This window comes from Gymnodraco acuticeps, unplaced genomic scaffold, assembly GCF_902827175.1.
Source record: "Gymnodraco acuticeps unplaced genomic scaffold, fGymAcu1.1, whole genome shotgun sequence".
Classification (NCBI taxonomy): Eukaryota; Metazoa; Chordata; class Actinopteri; order Perciformes; family Bathydraconidae; genus Gymnodraco; species Gymnodraco acuticeps.
Window position 1 is genome coordinate 1325650 of NW_022991201.1, and position 26228 is coordinate 1351877.

At 38.9% G+C, this 26228-nt stretch overlaps 1 protein-coding gene across 1 annotated transcript in view; it reads left to right on the forward strand.

Annotated features, from left to right (window-relative positions):
• The window catches only part of tusc3 (tumor suppressor candidate 3), a 136265-nt gene that overhangs the window by 97011 nt on the left and 13026 nt on the right, over positions 1 to 26228 (forward strand). The window contains exons 5-8 of the mRNA XM_034238570.1: positions 4259 to 4399; positions 4983 to 5072; positions 16929 to 16992; positions 20208 to 20282. Of these exons, the coding sequence (XP_034094461.1) occupies positions 4259 to 4399; positions 4983 to 5072; positions 16929 to 16992; positions 20208 to 20282 (370 nt within the window). The remainder of the gene's footprint in view (positions 1 to 4258; positions 4400 to 4982; positions 5073 to 16928; positions 16993 to 20207; positions 20283 to 26228) is intronic.

The window sequence follows — 26228 nt, forward strand, 5'->3', positions numbered from 1 at the left end:
TCCACTGAGAGATGTCAGCTAGACAAGCAGAGATGCGTGCGACGACCTGGGTCTCTGAGCGGGGAAAGGACAGAATGAATTGGGTGTCGTCAGCGTAGCAGTGGTATGAAAAACCATGCGGGCTAATGACTGATCCGAGCGAGTTTGTGTACAGGGAGAAGAGGAGGGGACCAAGAATAGAGCCCTGAGGGACCCCTGTAGTTAATTGACAAGGGTCGGACTCAGACCCTCTCCAAGTTACCCTGTAGGTGCGGTCTTTGAGGTATGAGGTGAGGAGGAAAAGTGCAGAGCCTGAAACTCCAAGTTTTTGGAGAGTGTGAAGGAGGATCTGATGATTCACCGTGTCGAATGCAGCAGACAGGTCCAACAGGATGATGACAGAGTAGAGGGATGCAGTTTTGGCAGTGTGCAGTTCCTCAGTGACAGCAATGAGAGCAGTTTCTGTGGAGTGACCTGCCTTGAAACCAGACTGGTGCGGATCCAGAAGGTTGTTCTGATGGAGATAACAGGAGAGTTGTTTAAAGACAGCGCGTTCAAGTGTTTTAGACAGGAACGGGAGGAGAGAGACAGGCCTATAGTTTATAACATCAGACGGGTTGAGAGTGGGTTTCTTTAGGAGAGGGTTTACTCTTGCCTCCTTGAGACTGTTTGGAAAGTGACCAGAAGTTAGAGAAGTGTTGATGAAATGGGAGAGAAACGGTAGAATATCAGGAGCGATAGTCTGAAGGAGGTTTGAAGGGATAGGGTCCAGAGGACAGGTGGTAGGGCAGACATACAATCCAAATATAGTTAATAGAAATATAAACAGAAATATTCTTTAAATTGTTTGATTTAAATTGTTTAATTTAAAGGAACTAACTAAGAAAGTAATTCAATTGATGTCAAAATACTTCATTCAAAAATATAGCTATGGTTTTTCTTCCCGTTTACACCATAAACAAACCGTATCAGATTCAGCTAAGAGGTGGTCAGAGACCTACTTTTGCTCAGAAGGATTGTCCGTAACAGCATTTGATTAACAGCCTTTACTTCAGCCTAAACTCCACCAAGTCCACAGATCAATGTCTGTTTACAAGCCTTGTGAAGTACTGCTGCATGTTATTGGAGTGCCTTGATACATTGGTGGAGTAATCCATTAACACACCGCTCCAACAGCCAAACCCACCAGGCGTTTGTTGCAAAGAGCAGGATAGGTCTGAAAGCTTAGATGGATGGCACCAGAAAGATCAAATCCCAACCATCTTACTTTAGTTTATTTTCCCTGAACAACCTGTCAGCCAAGTACAGCTGACATGCTGTTGATGGATCTGGATTCAAAAAGCTGCCATTCAGTGAAGGTCATGGGGAGCACTTACACTAAGTGCTAGCTTTCAGGCACTTCAATGTGACTTAATAGCATGAATTACGAACAGTACAGAAAAGGGGGGAACAAAAGGACAGACATTTGATGAAAAGATTGTGAACTGAATACCTTGGTGTGATTGAGGAATGTATATGCAATTGTTTAGCGGAGTCAGTGTTCACATTCGGAGCCACTAATGTCCAAATGTGACAATAAGTGTATAAGGGGAGTGTGTAAGAGCTTTTACTGTTGTGTTGTGATGAAATATCAGCCATTAAAACTTCTTGGTCTTTTATGTTCTGTTCTTGGATAAAAACCGATATGAATTACTTCATGTACGCTGTCATACACTTTCTTGGATTTCATTTTCAACTACAATTGAATCATAAAGGTGATTTATAGTACATTGTGTTATTCATAAAGCAATCCTTTTTTTCTATTATCCAGATGAAATTAAAGTCTTTAAAAATACAATACAAGGGAAGGTACTACATATTTGATTGTTGCCATTGAACGTACTTTCTATAGTATCTTTAGAAGAGATTCATCCTCACATGTCTGACTTGTTCTTTTCAAACACACATACAGTATCAGCACACACGACTTGTGCCAGAGCCTCAAACCAAGTCTATTATCCTTCTCCCTGAATTATGCATATTGGAATTTAAATTCAATAACACTTAGCAGCAGCAGATGGTAGACACATTTTCACCAACATAATCTGTGTTGGTGACACACACGCCTGTTGGAACATGTTACCCTTGCATCTGTTAATAGCTCACACAGCATGTTGTGAGTTTGGCTTCATGGCCACAAATGCTAACACACACACACACACACACACACACACACACACACACACACACACACACACACACACACACACACACACACACACACAAACACATACACATACACTGACACACAGACAGAAAGATGGTGGGAACAAAACAAACGGAAGTAACAAAATAAAATATTTCAAAATACATTTGCAAATCCATTCCTGAAAAGATCAATATTGAGTTTTTAGGCAAGGCAAGGCAAGTTTATTTATATAGCACTTTTCAACACAAGGCAATTCAAAGTGCTTTACAAAAAATGAAAGACATTAAGAAAAGGGCATTTAAAATCAGTCATTAAAAAGAAAAGATAATAAAATAAACATTAAAAGAAAAAGTACATGGATAAAAGTTACAGTGCAGTCTAAGATATGAATAGTTCAATTAAAAGCAGCGAGAAAAAGAAAAGTCTTCAGCCTGGATTTAAAAGTAGTCAGAGTTGCAGCGGACCTGCAGGTTTCTGGGAGTTTGTTCCAGATATTTGGAGCATAATAACTGAACGCTGCTTTACCGTGTTTAGTTCTGACTCTGGGGACAGAAAGCTGACCAGTCCCTGAAGACCTGAGAGATCTGGATGGTTCATAATTAGTTGTTTCTTTTTCAATATAATTATTTTAAATCCTTCTTAAATTGTGCCCAATGTGCCGCAACTTTCCACTGATTAAACACATTCCAATTGGGGAATAGTTTGGGCTTTTGAAATCATTCGATCTGTTTTAATTAACAAAAAATAGAATCATGATTTGCTTAAACCGTATACAAAAAAAAGTGCCAACCATGCCTTTTACCGTGTTTTTGTTCAAATGACCTTTTGTTGAAGGTAACAGAACATGTTGTACGTATTGGACTTGATTTAAGACTATGCAATGGGATTTATATTTCTTTAAGCTGTCTAAGAGTTGGTAAACACTGGTACTTGCTTACCATGCTGCGAATGGATCTGGCCCTTCCTACATCCAGGACATGGTTAAACCGTACACCCCAGCGCGTGCACTACGCTCTGCATCAGCCAAACGACTCGTTGCGCCCTCACTGCGAGGGGGACCCAAGTTCCCATCGGCGAACTTGGTGTCCTGGCTCCAAGATGGTGGAATGAGCTCCCCATTGACATCAGGACGGCAGATAGCTTGCACATCTTCCGGCGCAAACTGAAAACTCATCTCTTTCGACTCCACTTCGAGCGAAGTACTTTTTTTTTTATACTAATAAAGGACTGGCTTGCCTAAAGCCAGTTGAGTAGCACTTGAAATGTTTGGCTCTATGAAACCTGATGTACTTATATGATTCTGTTTTCTTCAAGGTTGTGTCTTCCTGGTCGAATGTACTTATTGTAAGTCGCTTTGGATAAAAGCGTCAGCTAAATGCAATGTAATGTAATGTAATGTAAACCATATTCTTCATTGAAGATAAAATGGTTTTGAATTTGCTCTTTGGCTCACAATTGGCAGATTTTGACATAGAAGAACAAATATATAATACTTTGTCTGTGTGAGTAGCATCAGAATTTCACTAAGCCTTTGATTTTAATTTAAGAAAGGCAAAACTAGTTTTCCTTTTCAAAGAGATTTGAAATAACCCTTACCCAGCTGTTGGAGCTTTGGAGGTTTTTGTTGGTTAGATAAATTGTTCTCAAAAGTGAAATAACTGTTTACTTCCTGTTGAATGCAGAGAGAGGTTATGTTGAAAACAGAAATACAACCAGTTAAGGTCCACACACACACACACACAGATGTTATTTTCTTTTTTTCCTAATACACGCTGTATTGGAAATGTTTTCACAAAGGGTAAAGGTTCAAGTTTAACTATTTTGTTGAAAACCTGGTTATGTGAATCTGGAGTTCTATAAACGGCTTTAACATGTTATATTTCAAGAAAAGACCATACCATGTTCAAGGTTTGAAAACGTACACAATAGAGTAATACACATGAGTTGTGAGCAAGCCTAGAACACCATTTTGTTGTTTCAAACTAAGAAGGAAAGAATAAAGGATATGTACCTAACCATTTTCAATGCATTGGGTTTTTCATCCAATTATTTTAACTCTGTCTCTCTCCATCTCGCTCTCCGTCCCCACAGATCCGTGTCTTCCGTCCCCCTAACTATTCAGGGACTATTGCTCTGGCTCTATTGGTGTCTCTGGTTGGAGGTCTGCTGTATCTGAGGAGGAACAACTTGGAATTCATATACAACAAGACTGGATGGGCTATGGCTGCACTGGTATGACACACAAATACACGTAAAAAACACATAAACAAAAACACAGTATTTTTACGGTGGGACAATTTTATTCCACTGGGAGAATGGAGAAATGTGCGCCTTCACAAGCCAGAGACGTACTGTAAGTCAAGTGAAACTGCTCTGGGAACAGATTGAGTGGAGTGATCTCACCTCATTAGTAAAATGTTCTTCATGTTTCAACAACACTTTGAGTCTTAAGTCTCAAAGCCATGTTAAGATGGATACATTTCAGAAACTCAGTTAAACATCAGGATAATTATGCTAGTACTCCCATGCTAATCATGTTATTTCTTCATTCTCTGTCCCTCTTTTCTTTTTGTCGCTGCTTTTAATTGAACTATTCATATCTTAGACTGCACTGTAACTTTTATCCATGTATTTTTTCTTTTAATGTTTATTTTATTAGCTTTTCTTTTTAATGACTGATTTTAAATGCCATTTTCTTAATCTCTTTCATTTTTTGTAAAGCACTTTGAATTGCCTTGTGTTGAAAAGTGCTATATAAATAAACTTGCCTTGCCTTGCCTCTTTCTCAATCTCTCTCTCTATCTCTCTGTATTAGTGTGTAGTGTTTGCGATGACATCTGGACAGATGTGGAACCACATTCGAGGTCCTCCCTACGCACACAAAAATCCCCAGAATGGACAAGTGGTATGAGTCATTTTTCCTATGTCTATATATAAACATATCTCAAGTTGTTGTCATTCTTTCTTACTGCCCTTCCATCTATAATTTTCCATCCCATCCATATCTTTGTTGTCCTTCTTTTATCCTCCCCTCTTTTTTCTATTTCTTGTTTTACCTTTTCTTCCTTGAATCTTGCCCTGCAGGCTGCCCTCTTTCCTCTTGACCATTATTCTTGTTTTCTTACATGTGTTTTCAGCCAATACAACAATATTATTCAGGTTAGTACTAATGGGATTTGCATTGTGGTGGGTATTCAATCAATGGAAGGTACACTATGTAAAGCCGTTGGCCCAGAGTAAGATGCACTCTGTACCATTATCACAGCTAACAGGCCAGCGCTGGGACAGTGTGTATTATTGAACACCTGGGAGCATTCAGTGTGTGTTAATATCACCTTGGAGACAAGTCAGAGTCCTCATGGACCATGCAGACAGGAAGGGGGCGAGGGAAGAGAACGTTTCTGTTGCTCTCCAACTAGGTACACACACACACACACACACACACACACACACACACACACACACACACACACACACACACACATAAAAAGCAGAGGGAACAGGGAGGCAGTGCTGTTGATCCTCAGAGTCTTTCTTTCGCTCCCTCCCTCTGTTTTTTTTAACATTTGACACTTATTACCAATATCTGTACTCCACACACACACACACACACACACACACACACACACCCACACACACACACACACACACACACACACACACACACACACACACACACACACACACACACACACACTGCACCTGCAGATTTGGCTGGTCATCATTTAAGTTTGTTCATTCAAGTGTGAAATTAAAATAACAATAAACCTGAGAAAATAAGGGGAGTGTGAGAGAGGAATAAAGTGGAGGACATTTGCCTTAAAAGCTTGATTATGTGTCTCCACTATTATGCAGTCTGATACGTGACACACATGCACACACCCTTCCACAGTGAGTGTTGCATGAGGTCACAGACCCAAAGTATACAAAGCAGTGTTGTCGGTGTACGGTGTAAGTCAATTCAGCTCATGCAGAGACTGAAAGCGATTGGTTTTCCCTGAAGCCAGCACTGCTAGAGAACACCCTCTAACACACAACAGAGGGAAGTGCAAAAACACACGGTCTTACAATAAAAACAATTTTATTTTGTTTTAAAACATCACGACTTTCCATCCTTTATTCCTTGCAGCATGCTCCCGCTCTCATGTTCGGTTTAAAAGTCACTCTACTGCTCAGGCTCTGTTGACTCTCATTTTTCACAACAAATAGGTGACACCCTCATCCTACGTAGCGCTCAGCTGTATCTCCCTGCTGTCACCCCATATTTCTCTTCCTCTGTTATCTCTCCACTACCCTCTCTTTGCCACTTACTTGCCTGTGAAGCGCTATTTTTTAACTGTGAGGACAATCATCTACCGACGTACATGCTACTTTTTGTTGGAGAAAGAAATACAAAGAAAATCCTAATTCATCAAAAAAAGACATGGAATTTCACACATGACACAGAGGCTTCACTTTTTCAGTCTTTGACTATTGATATATTGTACAATTGCACAAACAATATCACTCTTTACAATATATCTGAGAAGATCATGCTGTTTCCTTCTCCGGCTCATCAGTTGATTCCTCCTTCCTTATTTCCCTCCTACTGCTTTCTTTTCTTCTCTTTGCCCCCCCTTCCCCTCTCTCACATATCTGTCTGTCCTCATGCCATCTGGTAGTCTTCATAAGAATGAAGTGCAGTCAGCTAGTGTGAAATACTCCTTCCTGCTTTCTAGTATTTCCCTCTCTTCCGCTCTTGTTCTTGGCTTTGTACGAGCTGAGCAGAACGATGAGGGCAGCATTAAAGCTTTTGACATAGTGAAGTGTTTAAAGAACATTTTGGATTAAGACTGAAATTAAATCCCTAACAGTGACGAGCGGTAGCCATAGGCATCTGTTTCAAATGCAGAGGTGCATGGGTCATAAATGATTTAATAGTGAGCATACAGAAAAACAAATGATACAAGATAGGAGCTAAAATGCTTAAGAGCTGGCAGAGGGACCGTTTTATGCTCTGTTCCAGCTTGGAGGCCGAATACTATAAAACGTAAGGCTTTTATACTCTGTGATTGATTGTAGCAAATGAAAAGTTACAAATTATGATTAATCTTCATTTATTTATGTAAAAAAACACTGCATGTTGTGTTTGTTTCTTCACCGAAATAAATGTGTCATTAGTGACCACTGCAAACATCCATGCGTGCACCTTGGAAGTCAAAATAACAAAAGTAACCAACTTCACAACCAAGCTCCTTATATGTAAATCACGAAATCTCAGCACTCTAAGTTTATACTCCTTTTGGTTTATATGTTATTAACCATTTGGATATTTTTGTCCTTATAAAAAGCAATGTCGGCAAGTGGGAAATATATAAGTAATATTCTCACAGTCATAATGGTTTCATACTGCAATTTAACACCAACATGGACACTGTCGAGATTCACTCCCTCCCACATAAGATGAAGTTAAATATTAAGTGATCTACCTTCAATTTCCACTTTATTAGGTATTCCTGTCAGTCAAATGCTCCCCAATATCTACCTTGCAAAAATGTCAACACTATGTGAACAGCATGAGCTTTTTAAAGATATCAAATATGGCAGAGCTTTTGTATTATATTATAAAGGTTAAAATAATAAAAGGAACACATCGTATGAACCTAATATGAAAAACCTAGAGAGCTGGCTCCATAAGGCTATAACCTGCTCCAAAGTCCCCTACAGCTTCACCTTAATCATCCCTCTTTAACAGCAGGATCCGCATTGATAATAGTGGCTTTGACATTTTCTTCATCTTCCATGCCACATTGCTATTTTCTTGTGAAAAAAACGCTGCAGAGATAGGTTCATTAGATCTTCTGCAAATGGCCCTCATTTATCTCTTAGTTCCTCTGTCCCTTCACATATTCTCCACATACATCCTCCACCTTTTGCACTCTTTAAATCCCTCTTTTTCACCTCCGATAGCAAATGGGTTGAACTGGCCAGATGATAGTAAAAAGATACCTGCCTTATCTTTTTCCAGTACATCTCTCCTCTTTTCGTGTTACTTCCTCTCAACTCCCCGTCTAATCTTCCACCCTCCTCTCCCTCCCTCTCTTCCCAGACAGTGTAATTCCTTTAAAATGATGAGAGAGCCGGGCCAGGTAGACTGTAGTGAAAGGATTTGTCAACTGACGAATGGAACGACCAAGCAGATTAAATTGTAGTGAGCGTTTTACTGTGCAGCCAAGAAAATACTGCTAGCCCATTTTTGCTCTGGAACTCAACACATACACTCTGTATGCAAAATGCACTTGTGTAGGTCTTTTATACATGAATATGTGTCCCCGGTGTGTCAAAAACACAACCCTCTCTCTTTTCCTCCATACCCAAATCTCTAAAGACGGGGCTGCAACGGATCTGATACAGACTGATCCAGATTTTAAATATCTCTGACGTCAGAAACGGGGTGCTCCGCCTATATGGGCAACTCTCCACCTATCAGGGGAATGAGAGGTTGCCGTGGCATGGTAACAGCATGGTAACAGCATGGTAACATGACTCTCATGCCTCGCCCCCCTCCTTTGCAGGGGGGCGTGGTCAGCTGCAGCTCATTTGCCACAGAATCAGCTCTTGTGAAGACAGGGCTGGAATAGAGCAAATAGAGTGAAATGAGGTATGGCTAAAATGCATGATCTGTTTGCTATTTTGAAAAAGAAACTTCACAGACATGTTTTATATAGGTATGGCCCTACAATATATTATTCAAATATAGCATGATAGGTCCACTTTAAGATACACACTCACCCACATGAAACAAACATAAGCCTTTACACAGCTATTATTACAAACGGGCACACAGAATTTAGCCAAACCCAAATATTAGACAAACCCTATCAGAATGTTGCAAGCAGCAACAAACACACACAGTCACACACACAGTCGCACACACAGCTGACTGGATTTTGAGGCGCTTGGGTTTGAAGGAGGGATTGAATGGTGAACGTTTTGTATTGAACATTGTCTTGAACAAGTTCTATTATTAACTGTCTCACAGAAAGGGGATCTTGGGGAAACGAACGGGCTGCTATTATTAAGCATTTAAGCCAGCATTTAACCTATGACCACACTATTGACTGATGACATTTCAGTATCTCCAGCTGATTTCACATGATTTGGTTGATGTCTTTTGGCAGCTGTTGGCAGTAGCCATCTCGACATTACTGCTAACCTTTCATATTATATAGAATCTCCCCTGTCACTTTTATTGGCTCTTTGCAAATTGTTGACTTTTGACTTACAGTGTGTGTTAGTAAGTGTGAGTGCTGCTTTACGTTTTGCGTTGCCTGCACACCTGTTTGTGTATGTGAGAGAGATCATTTGTGACAGTATGCATTTTATCGGGGAAGGGATTTATTGTGTGTTTGTCTGGGTGTTTTAAGCCAACACAGAAATAATGGAATAGAATAGTAAAGCAGTGAAATAATTGATCGTTTCAAATCAGACACTAACCATCCCTCTCTAACTCCACGGTTACATCCCCAGACGCACAACATCATTGGAACATTTTCTAACTAGTAATTAAGAACCACATATCAAACACATTTGTCCTGGGGAGAGAAAGAATGAGAACATGAGAGCAGATTGGTGTAAAAAGAAAAGATGGAATAGATGGGGAGATTACAGGTAACACACTAGCCAGTCACAATAGCCCTCTAACTATGCTCCTGCATATCTCTCTGTGCTGGGCTTTTACTCCTTTTGGCCTTTTGTTCTCAGGGTTGTTCATTATTAACCTACATTATAAAGAGTTGCTGAAGAGAGAGAAAAGCTCTCTTGTCTACCTACCTGTCGTTTAGCAAGCTGGTTATCTCTCTTTCTAATGGGACAATAGTTTCACGACGGCTCACATTCCTAGTTCAGAGTCGACCTTGATGATTCTTGAGAAATCCAGTTCCTTAAAAAAACAAAACACTAGTATTAGACAAAGTGTTTTGACACACTGTAAGTGTTATCCTGTGGATCGAGCCAGCAGTTGTCTTAGTCAAAAGCCTTCATTATGTTTTATACACAGCACACTGCCACTTGATCAAATCCACCGCATATCCTTGAAAAATAAAACCCTAAAAAGTAGTCTGAGGAGGAAATGATGAGTCACTACATTTTACTGACTGACATGTTTAAAGAAATGAAATAGGTTTTAAATGGCTTTAATTGACTCTTGGGTAATTAAAGTGAAGAGTGTGTAAACATTGAACTGCATAAACAGTGTGTGAATAATGAGTTTTTAAAGCATCACCTGAATCCTTAAAATAAACTGCCATATTTGAAGGGCTCAGTAAACCTGCCCATAGTCCCTCTGCTGTAGCTGCTACATCTCCCTCCATATGCTCTCAGATCTGGTTAGTTAAACATTAAATCATTGGTGTGTTGCAGCATATTACAGTTTTTTATTATATCAAATTCTGCTGCAGCTATCAATCAAATATAATGAATTGTTTTTTTGCCCACTCTATAATTATCTACAACATTTTTACAGGTCTGTTTCACTTTAGCTCTATCATCCTGCAAAGAGTCATTATCTCCTTTAGTTTCTCGTTCATGCTCCTGCTCTCATTTTATGTTGTAGGTATTTCAGCACTCTTACCCAGAGTACCTTGCAAGGTTCACTTATTAGATCGCCCATAATTATACCCATTCGCAACATGACACAAAGTCATACCTAACTTTAGTTTATATAAGTGAAGTAGATATGTGTCAGCCACATACTCTTTCCCTCCTCTGTTCTTTCTGCTTTGTTGACTTTTCATGTATCCCTCTTCCTGTCTGAGTGACTCCTGACCTTTACCAAACCAAACACATATTCAACACACAATATTATACACACATCACACGTGCGTACAGGATACAGGATGGAAAAGGATGAATACAGCTATTTGTAAAGGTTATCTGGCCCGCAGCTATTAACAGCTAGCACAACAACAGTTTGGTTTTAGAGAGAGAAGGTGGGTCACATTACTTATAAACACTGTGTTAGCAGTGTTCATATAACTTGCCATTGATCCCAACTATTACAATTGTATTGGTTCTGATGTTCCTGTCATGGATGTTTTCTGTGACATGCAGCACACTAGGATCTAACAAACTTGAGATGACGTTGACCTTCATCTGTGTGTATGCATGTGTATATGTTATTGCATATTATATACCTGCATTGGTTTCGACACCTAATTCCCTTCAAAGTCTGACACATGGGCTGTTATATGAAGTTCTTATAAAAACAAGGCTTTATAATGTCAATGTATTCAAATGAGTAAACACACACACACAGAGTATAGTTCACATCTACGTTCTTGAATTAGAAGTAAGGTAAACATGTTATTTCATACATCTTGATCTTAGGGCATACGAATGAAAACAATACATTAGCCTCAGGAGAGGTGTTTGGTAAAGGTCTAGACCTTTTTTAGAGTTCTAACGTTGATATTTAGATTTTTGATTGAGATAACCTTTCAGTGTTTATTTTCTTAAAACCCTCTGGAGTAGTTTTGTGTGAGAATAATTGAGTAAATTCGAAATATGTATTATATCAAGGGATTTGTTAAATTTAAAAAGGTGAATGGAATTCTAATTATTTTCCGAATTGCCTTAGACAAAGTATGCAGTGTGGCATGCAGAGTGTTTATACCAACCCGGTCTCACAGTCTGCATACAAATGACACGACTTTGCAAAGGCGTGCAATAGATACGCAGTAGTCCGATTTTGCGTGCATATGATACGCTGATATTGCACCTCAAATATTAAAACAAAGAGCTCTGTGGCTTCAGGCTTGATCGCCGTTCCAATGACAGTTTTAATGTTTGCGGTGCAATAAACGACACAGCAGCTTATTGGGTTATGGTTAGGGTTAAATAAATGACAAAGATATGTAGAAAATAAACGCATTTAAGATACATTCATAACAAACGTAACATGGGAGTATCATATGCACGCAAAATTGGACTTCTGCGTATCTATTGCACGTCTTTGCAAACTCGTATCATTTGTACGCAGACTGAAGAGAGTGGGCTGGTTTATACAGTGAGTTTCTGTATGCTGAAAAATGCCCAGCATAGCAATTGATTGTTGCCTTGAAAATATGAAATGTATCAATACGTTGTAGAGTAAACTGACCATGCAGATTCAGACCAGTCAGTCTGATATTGTACACATATACATCATGCCACGTTATTTAAAGAGAACTATGTTTCGAGCTCATTTGCAGACACGGTTCTCTTAAAAAAACGAATCAATCAGATTAATTGGACCGGTAGCAGATGAAAGTTGTACTAGACAGCTCCACAGCATGAATCTGCGTAAATGTATGAAGGTACTCAAAAGTGAAGGTATTTAAAAGGAGGAGAAAAAAGTGTGTGTCAGCATGTTGGGCAATAACACTACATCGCAAATGTGTGATTATAAAACAGCTTGGTATCGTTTTGTGTGTGTACAATGAGGGACCTAAATGTGTGCTGATATTTGATATGTTCTTTATTAAATTACCATTGACTAAAACAATGAACTGATCCTACTAACAAAGTTGTGCCTATATCCATTGGTATGAACATGGGCACTGTTTTATTTTTGAATGGATCCCACATTCACTGTCCTGCTGCCATTTTTGCAAGTTTTAAGATAAGGATATACCTTGGTTGTGTTGTTCTTTCAATCAATTATTTAGGCCATAGGATATCACAACCAACTTTACAATAAATACAAAAAATGTTTTTCAGCATAACAAGATCCCAGGGATAATGTTCATATATTTCCAGACTGGGTACATTAAAGGTCAGGCTCAAACGTTTGTTTAGTACAGTGAGTCCTGAGAGAGGGATTACATCATCTGTAAAACACCTATAAAGTTCAAGAAGGTTATAGAAGGTGACTGTTGCGTTTGCATCTGTTCAGCTCAATGTTAAAGTGGACCTATCATGTTATATTTGACAAATATATTGTAGGGCCATACCTATATAAAACATGTATGTGAAGTATTTTTTTCAAAATACCAAACAGATCATGCATTTTAACCACGCCTAATTTCGCTCTATTTGCTCTTTTCTAGCCCTGTTTTTGCAAGGGCTGATTCTGTGACGTAGCTTTAATGCAAATGAGCTGCAGCTGACCACGCCCCCCTGCAGGAGAGGGGAACGTGCTCTGAGATCAGCTGCTGGGCTGGAAAAGAGAGGCTGCGTCCTCCGTGTTTTATTCTGATATGATTATATAGAGTCGTTATTCATTTGTTTTAAAGCTCAATAAATAACAAAGAAGACCTTTGACCGGCACTTTTCAAATTTTGTCCGGAAGATTTAAACTTTAACGGACATGTTGACCGGCGAAAAAATATCTAACTGAAACTCTGCCGCACTCTGCTCGTTCCTTTGGAAGAGGCTTTTGCTTTTGTGGCAGACTACAGCGCCACTTACAGATCCGGCATATGTACTACAGCGTCTCCAGCGCTTTCGAGTGGCAATGGCCGTGGCAACCCCCCATTCCCCTGATAGGTGGAGCGTTGCCCATGTAGGCGGAGCGTCACCGCCCAGTATTCCGGCCTGACGTCGGGTCGGATGGAATCTGTATCCGCTCGTTGTAGCCCCGTTCTTAAAATATTTGGGTATGGAGGAAAAGAGAGGGTTGTATTTGATGACACTTGTTGAGTTCCCTGGAACACCGGGGACACATATTCATGTATAAAAGACGTACAAAAGTGCATTTTGCATGATAGGTCCACTTTAACTTAACAAATTGTGGCTGCTTTTACTTCCAGACCACCATGATGTTTTGGGTCTTTCTCCTGAACACACACACTTCCTTTCACACAGACAAAGCTCCCTAAAACATTCTAATTTACAGACACACATTTACTTACTGGTTTAAAATGCAAAGCCTACGTACACCGAGTCCGACACACTCAACGCTCTGCACACTAATGAATGGAACTGCTGCCTTCTAATCCATCAGATTAATTGGAAGTGCCTGGCCATGGATTGAGGAATTGTTCCTCCACCAAGCACTGCTCTTGCTCTTAGCCTCTATCTGCAGTTACTGTTTATGTTTAGAAGGCACCATGCAGAGAGCGGTGTCTTGAAAAAGAGTGTAAAGTAATGTTTGTTTAGTAATGAAAGAAAAAGTTCACTGTGAGATACTGATGCAGTAGTTTTCATCTTTGTTTTTGCTAAAATATTCAGGAGTTGTGATCTTTTTTGTAACAATTTTTCTCTCTTTCTTCTTCCTTCACCTGCCTAAGTAGTGTACTTGATTTAGTCACACTTTCCAAGAGTAACTTTAAAATCCACTGAAAAGAGGTTGTCTCATTGAATTAAGGTTTGCACGTGGGCTAGTTAGCAAGCTTTTGTAAAGGCAAAGCTGTTCTACTCCCGCCCTCTACTGTTATTGACCATTTTACCGTGGTGCCCTTGAAACTTGCGTATGGTGCGTATTAAAGTTTGGATAAACATCCAATTGCAGTGAGTCAGCGCTGTTTAAACATTTGAAATGCGCTTCTTGACTTCTCCTTGTTTCCTTTTTTTCTTTAGATAATTGACGCTTGTTATTATACGAAATGTCAACAATATTTACGTGCATATCTCTGAGTTTGATCATTACGTATACAAAGTTACCTGTATATGCAGATCAACTTGCTTAACCTTTATGAATCTTTTTATATTCAGTTTTGGTTTACAACGGATAGTTGGTTCAACGGTGGTCAAAAATAAATCCCATACAAACTTCTGAATATATTACCCACCAACCAAAACAAACTTTTTCATGGAGGTACTGAAGGAGCTTGGGTTAGTCAGTCAATAAAGCAAGTGTCTTGTAAAAAATGCAAAAACCCCACTTAATGCAAAAATAACAGGTTTGTGTTGAAGACAAAGGGATCTGTTTCAGCCTTGAGTCTTAGTTGTCTTTATGTCTGCTTTCAATTGCAAAAAAAATTCATTTATATCCACTGAAGCAAGAAAAAGCTGTCCACCCTTTACTCCTCCTCCTTTGTCATCTTCTATTCATCTTGCCATCCTTATTCCTGTCTGATAGTGAAAGAAATGAACACTGAGGCAGTCAAGTGGAAAAACAGGCCCTAGATGTGCCGTAAACCCAGACACTCATAATCTGCTGGGATTCAACAATGTGAAACACACTGAAAGACTTCCTTCCTCCTGCCCTGCTATTTTTCTCATTTCCACAAGACTTCCACTTTGTCTTCCTTTGTCTGTGCTCTTCGCCCATCACACACAGACACATGCCAGTCCAATTGGGCCTCTGACATCCAATTGGAGAGCCTCGCTTGTGCAAAGCTTAAGCTGAGTGCTGACTCTCTTGCAGGGTTGAGACAATTGATACAAACTGTAACAGAGATCTGAACAGGAACATTGTCAAGTGGTTTATAAATACAGTAAGGCCAGTATCACTTGTGAGTGTAAGGACTTTGACTAAATGAATGTCCTTTGCCTTAACTGTAACCAAATACTAATTAATCTGAATCTTTCTAAGTTTTAACTAGAAGTAAACTCGGTAAAATCATCTCCCTTTGCAAAAAGTTAATTCCTAGTACATTTCAAATTCAAAAATATCATCAGACATTATTTCACAATGTTTCCATTAAAAATAGTTGTTTGCTGTTACCTAAACCTTAAATTGCCATTAAAGTCAACCTATTCTCTTTTGGTTGTGGGCAAGTAAAAATAAGAATAATACATGATGGAGTTTCTGTACATGAAGAAGAAATTAATTATCTCAAATCCCTACTACATACCACCAAAGAATAAGAGCATACATACAGTTATTATCAGAGGGCCTATTCCATTGACAACATGGCCTGTTCCCTCAACAGCACACCAGCCTTCTCTCTTATTTTTCCTCTCTCGGGTCATTTTTCAGACCTACATGCTTGAGAGTTGACAACCAATTAAAAATGACAACCTTTGGTTGCACCATAACTGATTAAATGGGAATGAATGAGACTTTAAATCAATAGATACCTGTATGAATGCTTTCTGAGCCAAGCAGGGGTTTTGATATTTGTTTCACTGAACTTACATTGTTTTCTCTGGAAAGATGCATTAAGATAGAGTTGCATAAACCCAGAAAGTTAACAGTGGGAGGCCCCATTTGGAGCTTGGGCAGTCAATAAGTGTTAATACAATATGTTCTGTTCCTGAGGGTTAGATTGACCTATCTGCCCATGGAGACATCTTTATGACTCCTAATACACAAGCATGCACACATTCATACACAAACACGTATACACAAACATATGACATATTCCTGATAACACAAAAGCATCTTGTTGCTGATAAAACAAAGTATGAGATTAAGCCAGAGACTGGATGCCATTTTGTCTACCACCAAGTCTAGGTTTGCTTATATTGATGACAGGTAATGCTTTGGAAAGATAAAGGGAATGTATGGCATCATTTGAAGCCAGGTTTAAAACGGATGGTACCAGATGTTAAATCTTTCTGTAACTTTATATACAATTTAAGAGGTTTGTCACAAAAAGTAATCAACTTTTTATTATAGATTTTTTTCATACCCTCTTTTTTTTATTCACTATTACTAACTTGTTTTGGGATGTCGCCCACTTTGCAATGCTGTTCCTCATCATTCTTAATGCAATCCCTTCATTTCATTACTGTATTTTTCTTTATTTCTTCAATTTGGAAATTTCACTCAGGATATTTTGTGTGACTTCACATCAATGTAAATGAAAAATGTTAAACTATAATCTGTCTGTCTCTCTCCCCCTCTCCTCCACAGAGCTACATTCATGGCAGCAGTCAGGCTCAGTTTGTGGCTGAGTCCCACATCATCCTTCTTCTGAGTATCCTTTAACCAGCTTGTCTCTGTTTGGATATTTAATGTTTGGATATAAATTGAAACAAGGTGTTGCAAAAAGTCATCTACAATTTAACTTTATGAAATTTCTCACAGCACGTCTTGGCTAAACATTTATCTAATTCACGATTTGTTTACACACAGCACATAGCAAACCTCCCTTATGTGTCTGAAACCGTGTCCAATGTTTCCTGTCTGGTACATTTATTTTCCCAACACAAATGTTTTGTCGTTGGTGCTCATTCTCCATAGGGAGGCTGCCTGCTGGACTGAACACACAGACAATACAAAGACCAGAGATTGTCCTCTTTTAACTTCACCTCCTAGCCTGATTTGTTCCAAATTCAACTGTGTGGGTGTGTGTATATATATATATATATATATAGATGCTTCTGTTTGTCTTATTTCCTGTCTGCTTGTATACCTGTGTGTACTTGCACTGGTGCTTTTGTGTGTGTGTGTGTGTGTGTGTGTGTGTGTGTGTGTGTGTGGTGTGTGTGTGTGTGTGTGTGTGTGTGTGTGTGTGTGTGTGTGTGTGTGTGTGTGTGTGTGTGTGTGTGTGTGTGTGAGGGTAATCATACCGTTTGTTCCTAGCTGTTGTGTTTCTCCCCATGGGAAATAGCAGGTCCAAGGTTGCACCTGCTGCAGAGCAATATGTGTTTGTCCGTGCCAACACAGTTTTTTTTTTTTTTTTTTTTTTTTTTTGAGTCCATCTGATTACATCTAAATGAAACACACACACCTGCTGAAAGGCTTACACACCTATCCTTGTAGTCTGATCTGCGCAGGTGGTGTAAACACATTTTATGACTGTGATAGAGGCAGTTTCCCCATGGATGTAACCCTATTTAATTCCTGATACACAAGCACACACATCCAGGTAGCACACAGTCGCATAACTTTGCCATTTAAGGGAGAAATAGAAGCAAAGAAATTCATTCTTACACAGCGACATGAAAAAAATCGTATTATTTACCAACATGAGGATGTTAGATAGCATCTGTATTGTGAATTCACATACTTCGTTACACCATCAAATTGAAAATGTCTTCAGGTATGCCAATTAAGTGTTTGCTCAACCCCTCATACAGCTCATATAATATCAACATTTCAATACAAGAACATGGATTTCAGCTTTAAAGCAGACGTTTCAAAATCTAAAGCTAACATGCCTATGTGTTCTAAAGGCTAGACTACTTTAACACAATGAACTCATATGAACTAAACATAGTAGTATTTTGGGAAAACTAACTCACTTAATAAAGCACTTCTCTGTGCCCAATGGTATTTGATCTCTTCCCTAACCTTTGGCACTCTCAATGTAGTGGAATGGAAGGTTGAAATGCCTAGGAAAACTAGAAGTGTCCGACTCTAAATTATCCCATTCCTAATGTAATATCAATCAGAAAAGCTTATATAAATATGTTTATTTCAATTATATAAACAGTATGCGGATGTAGTGTAAATATTTTCTAGAACATTAGGGTGCACCATGCCAGGCACAATAAACACAGATGTCAGGACTGGCTATATGATGGCCAGATGACTTAATTATCACAGTGTGGCAAAGCTTCCAATTACCCAAATGGTTCAATCTTTGGGTTGTATGGAGATATTTCTTATGTGTGTGTCATGGCAGCATAACATGCCTGCTACCATATCATCAAGGGGACGCCTCAGTTTCCACTCTGTTTCTTCCCATGTGGCAGCCTTTGTTTGTGCACCCCATCAGGTTTTCTTCTGTAATTTGGATTTGAATGCAGCCCACGCAGAGGAAAAGAAGCTGTAATTATATGCCACCTGAGGCTGTGCTTTGCAGTGATTTTAGAACAGCTCAAGTGTTGAGAACTGCTTGCTTCTGCAAAAAGAAATATTTTCTCAATGAACTTTTAATAATGAACTAAGTCAGCCTATTTTTTTTAATAACCAAATGATTGTTCAGTTAAGTCAATATGACAAAAAGTCTTAATGTGCTTTACCACAGCAGCAGTGGTTCCCAACCCAGAAACCCTTGCAAAGGGAATTCTAAACATGGTGTCCACCCTGTTATTACAAACATTTAAAAAGTATTTGCATGTAATAAATAAGTTAGGATTAGAAGTACAAAACATATCTAACCTTCACACATTAAAAGTGAGTTTTTTTCACAAAATATTGGCTGTTTTTTTTTATCTCTGCGGCAATTACATTATCATTCTCCAAAGAGATTCAGATTTAAGATTCAGAATCAGCTCTCTCAAGTCATTTGTTTGACCTTGTTTACAAATGTGTGCTATTGTTATTATATTTGCCGAGTTGCTTTGATATCCCCACACTGTGAGGTGTAACTTACATTAAATTGGGAATCTATTATAATGTATTATATACCAAGGATGAGACCAAATCAGTGCAGATTACAATAAAAAAAGATTGATTTGGTTTTCCTGAAATGTTTTCTATTGCAACAGAACCCTGTTTGATTCATTTATAAAACACAGTTTCTCCTTTCTTTATAATTATATTAGAACACATAAAAGTAAATTGACATTTCAGGGAAGTGCTTCTTATTAACATTTAAGTTTAAGTGCAATACAGTCTCAACACAACTCGATTATTATGAGCCTTATTTAATAGTTACTCGCTGAGCCCTTGTATTGTATTGCTTTATGTTTAATACATCTGCCACAGAGGTACGTTTTTGGCTCAGTTTTCTATGTTATACCTTTGTTAACATTGCAAGATAGAACGATTGTGCTGCATTCAGGTCATAGCGCAATCTGTTGGAAGACTTAGCTCCCAACTCAAACAATTCAAGTGAGTCCCCCCTAATTCCGAACATCATCTGGGAAACAGAAATCAATGGGTTGTGTACGTACTTTAAGTGATATAATACAACATGTCGTCTTTGTAGTTCCCAAGTTTGTTCCACGTTAGGACTTTACGTCAGACTTCCAGACCATCTGTGGTGTATAGTAGTAAACCACTAGCCTCAGCCATTTCAGTTGTTCATGTTATTGTGTCCACACCCTTTAAATATACTTAGTGCTGTCAGAGTACTAGTGACGGATGATCTTGCTAATCTGATTGATTGCTTCTATGCACAAATGTGCGTATTTGTAAGTGCATGTGTGTGTCAAGCAGTTCTCCTCTGGGCAGTGTGTACTTCCAGTTTCTCTCTCGCCTGTATGCAAGGGTGTTGTTTCCTTGACAACCTTTTCCCAGATGCTGCAATCACCATGGGGATGGTGCTGCTAAATGAGGCTGCCACCTCCAAGGGAGATGTTGGCAAGAGGAGAAGTAAGTATAGCAACGTTTTAGTTTTTTTACATTATTTTCTTATGTCCTTTTGTGTGTGTGTTGAGTTTGTTGTGTGTTTTATGAAGTGTGGCAGGTGTTATAACTATTCAGGAATGTTATTTCTTCTTGCTTCATCCAATGTGTATGCATTGAAATATGTGTTTGAAGAGGTAGTTCTGGAGTTGGAGAGGTTAATGAGTTACACATTCACCCACAGATATTATTCACATATATGTGTTTACTAATTAAAATGTCCTATAGTCACATTCAAGAGGTATTAACAAGAAAATGCATTCGGCTGCTGTTTGCAGTTTGGCCTCGGTGATGTCTTGTGATCTAACTGCTACATTAAAAGAGGACACGATTATCCGCTCTGGAACTTATCTGTCAGACTTACTGCGAGTGCTGAGAGGATTTTCCTTCTTCAAGATTTGACTTGCACTCACCAACCTAATAAGCACTTTCTTTACAAGGCCCCTTGCTGCAACCCTTGATCGAAAGAAAATAAAATGTCATCACCTGTCTTCCCACCCGCTCCAGGCTATACTGAATAAGACAGATGTCTTTAGAGCTGCCTCTGATGCTTTGTGCTCACTATACTGTGCTTTGTTGTCGAAAGACGTCCTAGTTTCTGAGCGTACTGTAATTCAGGCCTTGACACTTGAAAGTAGGCACACAGAAATACTATTTAAGAACTTGTAATAAGATGCACTTTCTATATGGGTTCAAAAATTGCACCGTAGTGTTCGAATTCTTCACATGCTACTTTGAGGTGATTTAATATCTATCTTACAAATGAAAGAGCAAAGAAAACTCTGGAATGTGTGCCATTACAAATATCAAGAGTTCTCTTTAACAGGTTTGCTAATGTGGGTGCAGGCGTGCGTAAACAAGTACTCACGCACACAAACCATGTTTAACTGAACCATCATTGCAGTGCTTTCATTAGTGTGAGGTGTATTCACATGCTGTCAATGATATAACTGCCTCTGAAATCACAACTTCCTAAGTTAGATGTGCTTAGTGTATCTTGATGCTTAATAAACAGATAGTTTTATGTAGGGTTGTCAGAATATTCTGGTTTCTAATTGACCTCTAAATGATTTAGTTTGTATGAAATTAGTCAAGTTATTATATCGACCATTTACAGTTGGTTATCTAATACGCTCAGATTGACTGCTGGTGCTTTAACATCACAGCCTTTGAATTTATTCTGATGAATAGATCAAAGTTGTAATTAATATTCACAAATACCACCTGCACAGAGAGTGCTGGGAGAATCATAGAAATCAAACTAAATTATTATATAGCTAAAAAAACAACACCTGATTGATGCAACTACTAACCAACCACATTTTGAGAGCTTTAAGGTTACATTCAGTGGATTCCAACAAGCTTATTTATTTATCAAGGCCTCAAAATTAAGTAATGACTCGCATCTAAATTAGCTCTAAGGGTGTTTCTCAATGTCGTGGACGCTTCCTTGGTAGGACAAGTCCCTCCGAGTCAGGTCCTTCAGAAGCGATGCAAGAATCCTTCCTAGCCTCGGAAAATGAAGAATGGTGGAACAGGCTAACAGGTGTGCGTCATATGCGTGGCCCCGCCTTAAATGGAGCGCGATTTCCGCCAAAGATTTGGAAATTGGTCCGTGCGCAAAGCATTGTGGGGATTTTAAGACCGCGGAGGATACACATGTGCAGCCTCGAAATGTCCCGCAACGAAAGACGCCGACCTCTAGAATTCCAAGCATCCTGGACATTGGAACAGTCGTTCGGTGGGACTCGATGACGTAGCATCCTTGAAATAGTGGCTCTGGAGCAGTTTCCTCGACATTGAGAAACACCCTAAGGCTCCCTTTCAGCTGACCCTTGAAGCCTTTGTGTGACTCTTACTCAGAAAGTAGTAAGAATACTTGTTCAATGTTCAATTGGGAACAATGTATTTAAAACCATAGGTACATAATAAATGTAATCATCATGCTAATCACAAGGATTGACACATTGTCATGCACATAAAGCAATGAAAAATACTCACCAGCACTCAAGGCAGCAGATCAGCTCTTCAAATGAAAATGATTAAAATCCATCTTGTACAGAAGCTCATAAACATATGCATAGTATGTGTTGTTTGTCAAGAGATAATTATCTCTACTCTTTTCATTTTGTTTGTTCTCCTTTTTCAAAATGTCACTCATTTATAATGTTCTCTTAACTACAGCTGTTTTTATTCATTCAAAATATGAATCATACATTTTATTTGTAGTGTGTTTTCTTCACCCAAAGCCCCATTATACAGGATACTAAATTAAGAAAGCAGAACATGAGGCAGGAGAATGCAATGCACAACATTCCAAGCACAGGCACTGGTAGCTAAACATATGTAATGGGTGTTATTCAGAGTATGTTTAAAAAATGTGTGTTTCCTAAAAACTAAGGAGTCTGGGTGCATTCCTAAACTGTTCAGGCAGAGCAATCCGAAGTCAGGGGCCACTGCAGCAGAAGGCTCTGTCCTTGTTCCCGTTGCTATAGAGGAGAATGATTATATATGCAAACCTGACTGAGTCAGTCCAGCACAATGCCCAATCAGCCGCAGAAACAGTGAGTGGTAGATTTGCACTTCACTGATTACACTGAAGGTGAGTCTCAGAAACAAACGTATTCTGTACCTGTTTTACACTGAACTGAATCCCTTTGATATTACAACATGATGAAAGAATCTTGTTTGAAGCACCAATTGGCATCCTAAGCTTCTGGAAGTTTGGGGTGGGGTTTTGGAGGCAAAGTGTGGCAATGAAGCTGCAACCGATGTGGGCGTTAGCCATTGATAGACATTGATAGACAGATGGTTCAACCAAACAAATGCCAATGCAAAACAATTACAACTTTTTTTTTTGTTACTCTTATGTTCAAGTTAAAATGATATAATAACTACCCTCTAGTTTTTTTTGTATTGGAACTATAGTTAATAATATAAAGTTGTAAAAACGTTTTGGGGGGGAAATTGTATTCTAATTACATTAGAATTAATTAATTAATTGTCTATTACAGTCAGATGAACATCATTATCCACTGTCTTCACTATAGGGAATATAATGAGTGAATTTAATCCCATTTTCTATTTAGAAATATATGTTTCGGGGCCATACATAATAAAATGACAACAGGATTGTGAGGTTGTGAATGCATAAGAAATTTGTGATGATGTAGTTAAAACAATATTGGATGATAGTAATTATTTTTGAATGTCGTGGACTGAAATAAATCATGAGAACACCATGAACGTAGACAGCTTTCGAACACAACACAAGGGTTAAGTGTGATCACTAGTTGCCAAAGTTCTGGATTTGATTATTTACAGACACAGAAGTAGAAATGTCATATCATTTGAAAATGCTACCTACATTTGCTGTCATTTCTTGTATATACCAATACAAATGTACATATTTTGTGATTTAGATTATTCCTGATGAGTCTGGTGTGGAAGTGATGAGCACAGTTAATCATTAGAAATATGGGAGGTGGTCCTTTAACCACACTAATGACAAATGATTGCTTTCAACCTTTTCCTTTGCTGCCCAAGCAGAGTGTCTGCATAATCTCTAGATTATGATAAGGAGACTTAGATATTAGATGGCCCATACTGATAATTACCTCAAACACGGAGATACAGTTACACACAAGTGGATTTTAATTAGAGAGGGTGTGATGAAAAAGCAACTCCAGAAGCCCTTCAATTGCCTCTAAGGGACCACAAAATCATGCACACACACAGGGGAACACACTTATAAAATCTAGAGGCAAGATTATCAAGTTTTTGTTCTACTTCCTCTTTGAGATGTCGAAGCTTGGCAATTAAAATGGTAATTACTTTATAACTACCTCAAGACTTGTTCCAGTCTGAAAGAAGAACACTCACACGTCATCGACATATATCTTAGACGTGCAGGAAAACGTGGTCCCATAATGTCACCTGTTTAAGGCTTACATATCACATGTTCACAGGACTCATCTATTATGCTCCTTTTATCCTCCACCTCACTCTAACTTGCCCTTTCCATTCCTTCTCTTCTTACGTGAAGAAAAGTCTATTTAACCTCTTTCTATGTGTAAATTCCACCTGCTAATTCAAAAACATGGAAGAAAACACATCATGCATATTGAATTGCACAGCAGTGCAAGCATACTAATGCTTACACAAACCTGTTACGTAAAGCAAACACAGTATCCAGACAAGATTGAATGGAATAAACCGTGTTATATCCCACACACCACGGTCACTGCGGTAACAGTCTCACACACACACATGGACACACAAATTAAATAAATGAATTATAAAGCAACATAGCATCTGTCAGTAATATCGAAGGGGATTAGGTGTGAATGGTAGTATAATCACTGAATGTGGGTGTTAAATCCTTGGCATATAGCTTCCATACTGCCGAGTGCAGCCACAGGAAGTTATCTTCTGCTTCCATGGGCAAATCACAGCGCACACACTCTTTCTCAGCAAGGGAGTTACTGAACTAGTAAATGAAGTTACGAAACGAATACATTTGCAATAGTATTGGCTCTGGGGGGCAGTTAGTTAACCCTAACACTTGATTTACACAAAAGCTACGTGAAAGTGAATACAAGTGAAACATGAAGCCGGGTTTTGGGGGTTAAAATAAAGTGTCAGGAAAAGTGAAAAGACAAATTAGAGTAGATGGTTATAAAGCTAGGCTGTGACCGCAAAAATTACCATATCTCCTTTATAATATAACATAATGGAAATTTAGAGAAGTCTAAATTAAATCCATGATGACCCCAAAATAACCTGAGGCTGAGACACTTAATGCATCTTGAAACCGGTTAATAATCAAAAGAATAAACTGTGAAGAACCATTTAGCCTTCCAATATCTCTTCATATTTGTCCTCTTAATGAGGTAGGCTTAACCTAATATGTTTATTGGCTTCCCGGGAAATGTACATTTATTTCTTACCATGCCAATATATCAGGATTTGAATTGAGCCAAGTCATTCAGTCAAAAGAGGGATTACCACCTTTGTCACTGAGGGAAATCATTCAGTTTAAACAACTTGTCATTTTGCCAAGGTCATAAATCACGTTCATTAGCATGCTTAGCGCGTGTGTGTATCGGGAGTGTCATTATCCATGGAAGCATACTGAGATACCTCTCAGTCATAACTGATGAGCTGTGGGAAATACATCCCACTATACCTAATGAAGATACACAGACGTTCTGTCGCTCACGTAATCCCCGGCACATATGTAGATGTGGCAACTCAGGGAACACGGGGCCACAAGGGCTCTCCCTGGAGACACTCAAATATGCAGTGCTCTCAATCAAGACCCTAAGACAATGTCATACACACACACACTCACACACATACTGATTTGTATTACAATACTCGTCAGGACATTGTCTTGAATTAGTTTTCAGGGTAACCTTTGTTCAACCCCCAATATGACCTCTCAAAATGTAAAGTGAAGAATGAACATGTATAATACATGTGGTCAACCCTTGTGGTTGATTAGTCCTAATAAGACTAGCCGTATAAGAAAGCAAACACATACACTGATTGCTGAGTGGGTCTCCTGTGTGTTTGTGTACAGTAAGTAAATGTGTGTGCCTGTGATCAATACATTAGGAGTTGAATGTCATTTACACACACACACTCACACAAACCAGGGTTTCCGTTAGCCGGTAATTACTGTTTGTTAGCTGGTAAAATGTATTAAAAACCGGTAAATTCAAAACCTGCCGGTCAAAATATCCGGTAATAATTATGCTCCGATCGATTGGCCACCAGTCATTATCGGCCGATATTCACTCTTAATAGTTTGATCGGTGCTCTCTATAAAGGCCGATCAGGAGAGCTGGAACTGATCGATATGGACATAAACGCGAGTGAAATCCGGACGCGAGAGAGAGATCAGATCAG